Raw genomic sequence first — 8,972 nt, 5'->3', positions numbered from 1 at the left:
CATTCTCTCTCTAAGTACCTTATTATCGAAGAAAGTTAATTCTTTCTAAGTTATAAGTATAAAAATATAGTTTTAATAAAATAGTATAATACCTACTTAGTACTTAAATTAAAATACTTTTTTAAGCTTATTATAAGAAAAAGATAACTATATTATTAACTACTTATTATCGAGGTTTATAAGTAATATTATAGCTTTAATTATTATAATTTTAATTATTATAGTTTTAACTATAATAACTTCGCTCGTAATAAATAAAAAATCTAATTATAAGTCCTTTAAAAGCCTTTTTTTAAAAGCTATAAGAGCTAAGTTAAAATACTTATTAAAATATTAATAACTAAACTAATTTTATAATAACGACCTTAATAAAAAACTTAGTAAATAACGCTAAAAACCTTATTAATGTTAAATACGATTTATAAAGTATAGTAACGTAACTATAAAATATTATTAATATATCTTATATTAAAAAGGGTATTATTAATATTAATAAAACAGATAGGGCCGTATTAATATAATACTTTAGCTTTTTTTTTATAATTTAAAAATAATTATTTTAAATAGTATTAAAAGTTTATTAAAAAACTCTTTTAAATACTTTAGTATATTTATTATTATTTTTATAATAATAAGACTTTTAGTACTTATATATAAAAATAAGTTACCTATTTTTTAAATAATAATACTAGCTTATTAATAAGTTATTAAAACTATAATTTTAGTAATTTTTTAATAAGAAAGAGGATAGAATAAAAAAAAGGATAAGTAATTTATAAAAAAGGTTAAGGTTATATAGTACGGAATTTAAGGGTAGGGTAGCGTCTATAGATACTGCGGCAATCCTTTAGTAATATAAAACAATGGAGTTAAACAGTGTCGCATTCTCTCTCACTCCGTCGACGAGTGCAGCTGTACAGATACACCTGCAGCGGGCAATTAGGTCGAGCCGTGGGAAGATAAGGTGAGGTAGGGGAGAGCCAGCTGCAGTCCAGGACTCCAGGGAATCGGATGGCGGATACAGGGAAGAAGCCGGCGGCGCCAGGGGCACGTCTGCAGCAGCTCAGACAGTCGACTTTGGTGTGGTGGACTGAAGAGAAAAGGGCTGAGGTATCTGAGTCTGTGTGACTGCGAGAGTCTTCTTGCTCTGTTTCCGTAGTGTGCTAAAGGCGATGGATGGATGGTCACGAGGGCGTGAGGAGGGATTTTGGGTGAGAGAAAGGAATGGGAGATTCCCAGTGTTCCTTGAGATTTGTCAGGGGCTTCGATGTTTCTTGGCGCACCCTCTACAGTGGAGACAGCTGGCGAGGGTTCCCCTGTGACGGCGGAGGTTGCCCACGAGGGCTAGATTCGAGACTCAAGATTCAAGAGACAAGAGTGCCCTGCTTCCACAAGTTCCAGTGATTTCACCCTCTGTGAATTACGTGCTGCGAAGACCGAGGGCACCAGCTGATTAGTAAAGGTCGGATGGTCCCAAAAGGCTAATCAATCAAGCTTTGGCCGCCCAGCTATCCTGCGTTTCGGCTGCTACCGAATCCGACCAGCCGCTCGACTTCTTACACCACCAACATCACCGACCATTCGTGGACATTGTCTTGACCGTCACTCTGTCTAGTGCGGTGTAGTACACCAAGACCAAGACATCAAGACTCTTTGACTCTGCGCGGGTATGCGGGGGGCGGCGCAGGTACGCAGCGGCGCCACTGGCAGGTAAAGCAACGCAAGACTTGTTTCTACCGCCTCTGCATGCGCCTTTGTTTCCTCAGCTTTCCTTCCACTCGGTTCCCTCTGTGCGTTTGCCGTCAAATACTCTGCAGTAGCCTTGGACAGTAGGTACTGTTTCTCTAACGATAGATGCCCGTGAGCGCGCCCGGAAGACATCCTACCGATATGCCATCAATGAGGCGAAGCTGTGCGATATCATGTAAGATAAACCACACGTACTTGGCTGTATAATGACAGCACACAAAGAGGACCAGCGCCTCGGCTTCAGGAGATTGAATCACAAGAGCCCAGTGAGGCGTGAAGAATAGGCAAAAAAAAAAAAACTCCTGCGCGTAGACGGCGTAGGAACAAGATCTAGACGGCGCAGGAACAAGATTGCTTCAACGATTCTTCCCTCTCATTCTTCCAACTTTCAAGGACTCGGGGACGCACCAAAGCATAGCAAACAAACCTTCAGGTTCTGAAGCTTGTCCCGTCTGATGGCCCCAGGAGACGAACGTGATCGCCATCCATCATTTTACCCCGCCCTCAACTCTAACGCTCTTCTTCTTCCTCTTACACGTACATACAGATGATGGTAAACTTTGCAGTCTCGGGCATCGGCAGTAGCCCAAGGTTTTGGGACAAACGTTCTCTGGAAGGAAAGAAACAGCCTTTGCCGACTTGAGTCCTGGGGGCGAGGATCAGGCTCAAGTCCGTCGGGCTTTGGAAAAAACTGGTCTCGCTGTGGCACTTCTTCCCAACGGCATTTTGAGGTTTCGAGCGGGTTTGGGAATATTCTCTTCCCCCGCTGACTCAAGCGATGGATGAGACTACCTGTTCCAACACTTAGATGCCAGTCACGAGATGTCCGGTTCCCATCCGTAGAGCCGTGGACCATCCCACATCAGCGAGAGCCTGACCGGGGACGCGCCTCCACACCTTATCCGGTAATTCCGCCCCCGCCCGCTCACTTGGGTCCCGCGCCGCTTCGTCCACAGACGACGACCGCAAAGGTCATCACTGAAGACAAGCACTCCTTAGCACAAGATCTTGCATGGCCGCTAGCTCCTTCGCGCCACACGTAAATGGTTATTGACAGCGGGAGCCTGACAGACACCAAGGTGGCTGCTTGGACCTACTCGATCTAGTCTGGCGTGGGACTGCATCGTGTGCAGGTATGCCGCTTGCCGGTGCCGCTAAACCCCTCCCTCCATGATCCCGCCATCACATCACCTCACCTCACTCCGCATGGCTTCTCTTCCTTTCGGAGCCGGGCCCGAAAGGCATAGTGAACCTCACCCGGCCCGGTTCGCCCCAAATGAGTCAATAAGTCTACGCGGGATGACGGCGGGCGTAAACGGCGTGTTTTCTCTTCGTCGTGTCATTGGATGGGCGTTTCTTGTTATCAAATTGGAGAAGGGGGAATGATAATACAAAGAGAGACAGACAACCTCAAATAGGTCATTTAGTAGTGGCTTTAGAACTAGACGTTTGTTGCAACACCAACGTACCAAACAATCTCATCAATCATCTCGACAGGAAGATAGCATCCAACCATGCCTCGCACTGAACTTGAGTATCCCAAAGAGCCATATGGCACCGTCAAACGCTACAGCCCGCGTGGTATGCCTCACTCTCACTCTCCCTCTCATCTCACAACCTTTTCACGAAGTCATCAACTAACACAACCTCACAGCATCTTACGCCCTCCGCACAATCCACACCATGATAAACACAAGCCCAATCCTCCACGTCTCCTTCAACGACCCGCAATCCCCCTTCCCCACGATCCTCCCCATGCTCGGCCAAATGGGCTCCTTCTGCCGCCCCTCCGCCGACGAAGGCGACGTCCTGGACCTCTACCTCCACGGCTACGTCTCCTCCCGCCTCATAAACATCTCCCGTCAACCCTCTGACGCCTCTCCTACGTCCACCTCTACCTCTTCTACCTCGTCTACTCCGTCTTCTCCAGGCCTCCCCGTCTGCATCGCAGCATCCCACCTAGACGGCCTCGTCCTGGCCCTGACCCCCAACGCCCACAGCTACAACTACCGCTCCGCAGTCCTCTTCGGCCACGCGACCCTCGTCTCCGACCCCGCGGAGCGCCTCTACGCGATGCAGCTCATCACGGACGGCGTCGTCCCAGGTCGCTGGGAGGCGTCCCGCGTGCCGCCCAACAAGGGCGAGTTATCCTCCACGAGCGTGCTCAAAGTACGCATCGCGACGGGGAGTGCCAAGATCCGCGAGGGTCCGCCGGGGGACGATAGGGCTGATAAAGAGGATGCGGAGGTTACGGGGAGGGTGTGGACCGGGGTCGTGCCGGTCTATCAGGTTCTTGGGGAGCCTGTGGCCGGGCCGTATAATGAGGTGGCGGAGGTGCCTGGGTATTTGGGGGAGTATGTGCGGGAGACGAATGCGGTGACGAAGGAGGCTGCTTTTGAGGCTGCTAGGAAGGTTGTCGCGAAGAGCGGGGGTGAGGATGAGTGAGGTAGTATCATGGAGATGAAGGATGAAGGGGCTTCGACAAGTGGTGCAGAGTGATGAGTTGATGGGGTACAGAAGGCATGCTAAGGACATGTGAAGAAGTATTTGATAAAAAGCGGCTTCATTTTGTACTCAGAGAACAGTTTCTTCTAGGTGAGCCTGGTAGTTGGGGCGCGCAGCTCTAACCCATTCCAATATAATTACACATGTCGGAGTACCATATGTACAGGGAACAAGCACTCCTCATCTCCAATGGAATGACTGTTCGTCAATTCCCACCCTTGATCCGGACTTTTTGCGCAAACACCATTTCCCGACAATAGGAACAATCACCACAACTCCCAAATCTTATCCGGCATCACAACCCGCATCACCTCCCAATGCCCCAGCGCGCTCTTCTCGTGCCATTTAGTCAGCTGCTCCGTGCTGTTATCCCTCAAGATTCCGTAATCCCCCTGCAAAAAGTGCTTGGGAAACACCTCGTGCGCCGGCATCAGGAACGCGCGGCGGGTGCGGCTGCCCAAGAAGTCGTCTTCAACGGGGGCCCTGAACTTGAGCTTCCCGGACGTCTTTTTGCAAAAGATCACCATGTTGGTAAAATCCTGGCCCTCCTCCTCGATTTTCTCCGGGGTAGGGTGCTCCGACTCGCGGAAGATGCGGCAGGAGGGGAAGACCTCTCTGATTGTGTCCACGACGAGTTTGGGGGCCGGGTGGAGGAAGTCGCCGGCGTAGTTCTACGACTAACGTGAGTACATACGAACTATACACAATGGGTTGCGTAAACGAAGGACGTGACTCACAATTGCAATGGCACCGTCTGGCTTGAGGAGCGAGTTAAGGCCCTGGAGGAACTCGAGGGTGAAGAGGGGCACGGGCTCGGCGCCGCCGGTGAAGACGTCGTGGACAATGTAGTCGAACCTCGCGTCCGGGTCGTCGGCGAGCTTGCGCGTGTAGCTTACTGCGTCCGCGATGACGGGTGTGTGGTTGGACGGCAGCTGGAAGTACTTTGAGGCAAACTCGTGCACGACGGGATCGATCTCGACAATCGTCGTGTCGACGCCGTGAGCGACCAGAGCCGCTGGCGTAGTACCGATACCAAGGCCGCTGATATGTCATTAGTACATGTTCCGTAGAGTCCCTTTCTCATGTAACGACGACTTACATGTTCAGAGCCTTAGCCTTGGAGTCGGGAACAGCCTTGGTCGTTTTGACGAGCCGAACAGCCTCCAACATGACGAAGACGCCATAGATAGGCTCCGCGACGCGAGGACCCTTGTGCTTCACCCACTCGCCACCGAGCAGCGAGTGATCGCACCGCATGACACGGTACCCGTGCTTGATACTCTCCAGCACGGAGACGTACCCCGTGACGGACTCCTTGCGATCCAGCAGGAACCAGTTATCCGCCTGCAATGTGGAGTTGAGCGAAGCCGCAGCCATGGGCGTCAGCGCATGTGGGTTCAAAAACGCCGTGTGCAGTACGGCCGGGACGGTGAAAAGCAGCAGCTTGGACGGGGCGTAGACGGCGTATGCGGCGCCCAGCAGCGCCTCGAGGCCGATGCGCGTCTGGAAGAAGGACCGGCCGACGTAGGTCTGCAGATAGTCGCCCGACAGCGTCTCGACGAAGCGGAAGAGGCCCCAGGAGCCCAGACCCGGCGCGGCGTCGGCGAGGAACTTGGGCAGCTTGGACAGGCTCACCTTCTCCATCTCCGTCGCCACGCAGCTCACCGAGATGACGACGAGGGGGAACAGCGTGACGGCCTCCATGACCAGGGGACCCCAGTACGCAGTCAGCAGAGCGCTGGTCTGGTAGAGGTAGTACTGAATCGCGGGGACGCAGAGGGCGACGACGGGCAGCAGGGTGGCCGGGTTAATAGGCAAAGTGCGGTTGAGGACGACGTTGCCGGCCCAGCCAAAGAAGCAGGCGACCATGACGAGCTTGGCGTGGTATATCGACGACGGGATGGCGCCGTAGACGGGCGACATGGCCAGCTGGGAGACGTTGCTGTAGGTGGCGGCGAGGGCGATGAGGATGGTGGCCTTGAGATACGCCGAGGCCTGCTGCTTGTAGAATCTGCCTCTGGTCTGGCCCTTTGCCTTTGCCGCGAGGCTCTTGAGCTCCTTTTCGAACCGTTCGGGCGTGAAGCCCTCGGGAGCGGACTCTATCTTGACCGTCGACTTTGGCGGCATCGTTGTGAATGGGAGGGTGTGCGTGTCCGGGGCTGTCGTGTGAGATAGAGTGAGTGAGGTTGTCGTGGGATGAGACGTGAGCTGAGTTAGTGAGTGACGATGAAAATGATTTCAATATACAAATATGAATTAACAAATGCTGAGGATGAGCGCCCAGGAAGCTCTCCAAGCGATTCGGTGGGGTAAAGTATGGAATAGAAGGTATGTTATCAGGCAATTTCAACAGCCTGCTGTCGAAGATCTCTTGGTCTTCCTCTTCACCCTCGCGCGTGGCGTGTTTCTCTTGAGCTCAGACTTCTTCAAGACACATCGACTTGCGATGCGACACAACGCTGTGGGCAGGAAGGGGGTTTTGTCTGGTTGCCGTTTTGAAACGTCTCCTTATTTGCTCCGTATCCGTAGCTCCCTCCTTAAAATCATTTCTGGGGCCACTTGTGTGGCGCGAGCTTCGGATCTGTGAGCTTTGCGTGGCTGACTGATTGTGTATGTGGCGGTGCACTGCTCACTCTCACTCTTCAGTTACCTCATTCACAACATTCACCTTGGGGGCTTTCTTAACCTTCACTTTCACTCTCTCACATATTATGCCAGATATAATCAGCCAAAATCACATAAGATCCAGGATCAGTATCTCATAGAGAATTGTCTCATTATGTAGCTATTGTGACGGGATAGAGAGCCTCTAGACTCATTTCTATACAAGATGCCATCGTTGCCCTGCGGAATGGTCCCTATGACCAAACCCCCTTTTTTTTGGTTTGCAAGAAAATCAATCAAAATCAAACGCTAGATATTAGGGATGGCCACAGAGCTGAAGCTGCGCCATACAGGATGCCATCGTTGCCCTGCGGCCTGGCTCTGTTCGCCAGACCCCCCGAATTTTTTGGATTGTTGTGCCCAATTGCACAGGATAGCCATTTGAATTGGCTATACAGGATGCCATCGTTGCCCTGCGGACCGACCTTCTTCCCTGGACGGACCCCTTTTCTCGTAAGTCGGTAACACAGGATGGCCGGCGGCTGCCGAGCCATGCAGGATGCCATCGTTTCCCTGCGGACGAGCAATCTATACTCTGCTCGACCCCTCCAGAGTCGTAAAACTCCCGCTTTAAATCTTCTCTCCCTCAATAATGGGCTTAGCCTCGTCGCTGGTCCACCAGCTGACGCCCTGCTTGCCGGGGTAGCTGTACTGGTCCATGCTGTCCGCCTTCATCTCGACGCTGTAGCCGGGCTCGGTGGGTGTCTGGTAGTACCCGTCCTTGATGACGGAGGGGTTGAGGAAGTGCTCGTGCAGGTGGTCGACGTACTCGAGCACGGAGAGCTTGCCGCTGACGACGACGTAGTCGATGGTGCTCAGGTGCTGGGTGTACTCGGGCAGGCCGACGCCGCCCGAGTGGGGGACGATGGGCACGTTGAACTTCTTGGCCATGAGCAGGACGGCGAGGACCTCGTTGACGCCGCCCATGCGGCAGGCGTCGATCTGGCAAATGTCGATGGCGCCCGACATGAGGAGCTGCTTGAAGATGACGCGGTTCTGGCACATCTCGCCGGTGGCGACGCCGATGCCGTAGGGCTTGAGGGCCTCGCGGATGGCTTTGTGGCCGAGGATGTCGTCGGGGGAGGTGGGCTCCTCGATGAACCAGGGCTTGAACTCCTTGAGCTGCTTCATGTACTCGATGGCTTCGGGCACGGACCAAACCTGGTTGGCGTCGACCATGAGGATGTTGCCGCTGTCGTAGCCAATGACCTCGCGGGCGATGCTCAGGCGCCTCTTGTCCTGCTCGACGCTGCTGCCCACCTTGAGCTTGAAGTGGCGGTATCCCTTGCCGAGGGTCTCTTGGAGGAGGCCCTTCATCTTGTCCTCGCCGTAGCCGAGCCAGCCGGCGCTGGTGGTGTAGGCCGGAACGGCGCGGCTGTTCTCGGCGTCCTTGATGCGCTGTGCCTTTGTGGGCTCCTGCTCCTTGAGCAGCTGGATGGCCTCCTCGGGGGTGATGGCGTCGGTGATGTAACGGAAGTCAATGCAGGCGACAAACTCCTCGGGAGACATGTCGGCGACGATGCGCCAGACAGGCTTGCCGAGGACCTTGGCCCACAGATCCCAGATGGCGTTGACAACGGAGCCGAGGGCCAGATGGATGACACCCTTCTCAGGACCGATCCATCTCAGCTGGCTGTCGTTGACGAGGTATCTCCAGGTCTGGCCCCAATTTGAGACGAGGTCTGACAGCTTCTTGCCCTTGATTCTCTCAACCAGGTAGTCGATGGCCTTGCAGACGATATCGTTTCCTCGTCCGATTGTGAAGGTCTGGCAAGGGAGAAAGAGGGGTGAGCGACTTTACGAGACTGAGATGGATTTGGGATTAGGGAAAGGGGAAAACATACCATGCCGTGGCCAGAGTACTTGGAGTCGGTCTCGAGAATGCAGTAGGCGGCAGAGTAGTCACCAGCAGCGTTCATGGCATCGGAACCGGTCTTGTCCAGGGAAGTAGGGAAGCGCACATCGCGCGTCTGCCACCCTGTGATGGTAATATCGAGACTCATGATGGGCAACTGTCTCAGAACGGGAACAATGAACAACTAGAGAGAAACACG

General features: G+C 52.7%; 4 protein-coding genes across 4 annotated transcripts; 1 reads left to right on the top strand and 3 right to left on the bottom strand.

The window, feature by feature from the left end:
• Positions 1-869: 869 nt before the first annotated feature.
• CABS01_01308 (uncharacterized protein) lies at positions 870-1,115 on the bottom strand (the record flags this gene model as incomplete). The annotated part of the gene is made up of 1 exon (XM_060534688.1): positions 870-1,115. A coding segment is annotated over one exon (246 nt), but the record flags the coding sequence as incomplete, so codon positions are not given.
• Positions 1,116-3,263: 2,148 nt separating this feature from the next.
• On the top strand, positions 3,264-4,194 carry CABS01_01307 (flavin-nucleotide-binding protein; the record flags this gene model as incomplete). Its single annotated transcript, XM_060534687.1, has 2 exons — positions 3,264-3,330; positions 3,404-4,194. The coding sequence occupies 2 exons, from the start codon at positions 3,264-3,266 to the stop codon at positions 4,192-4,194; spliced, it is 858 nt and encodes a 285-aa protein (XP_060401765.1).
• Positions 4,195-4,520: 326 nt separating this feature from the next.
• On the bottom strand, positions 4,521-6,381 carry CABS01_01306 (spermine/spermidine synthase; the record flags this gene model as incomplete). Its single annotated transcript, XM_060534686.1, has 3 exons — positions 4,521-4,925; positions 4,992-5,295; positions 5,354-6,381. The coding sequence occupies 3 exons, from the start codon at positions 6,379-6,381 to the stop codon at positions 4,521-4,523; spliced, it is 1,737 nt and encodes a 578-aa protein (XP_060401764.1).
• A 1,107-nt stretch (positions 6,382-7,488) lies between these two features.
• On the bottom strand, positions 7,489-8,921 carry CABS01_01305 (mandelate racemase/muconate lactonizing enzyme domain-containing protein; the record flags this gene model as incomplete). The annotated part of the gene is made up of 2 exons (XM_060534685.1): positions 7,489-8,685; positions 8,763-8,921. The coding sequence occupies 2 exons, from the start codon at positions 8,919-8,921 to the stop codon at positions 7,489-7,491; spliced, it is 1,356 nt and encodes a 451-aa protein (XP_060401763.1).
• Between the last annotated feature and the right edge of the window lie 51 nt (positions 8,922-8,972).

Source organism: Colletotrichum abscissum (assembly GCF_030869225.1).
Source record: "Colletotrichum abscissum strain IMI 504890 chromosome Unknown Scaffold_2.1, whole genome shotgun sequence".
NCBI lineage: Eukaryota > Fungi > Ascomycota > Sordariomycetes > Glomerellales > Glomerellaceae > Colletotrichum > Colletotrichum abscissum.
The sequence above is the reverse complement of the archived record's forward strand: the minus strand, read 5'-3'. Positions and strand labels throughout refer to the sequence as shown.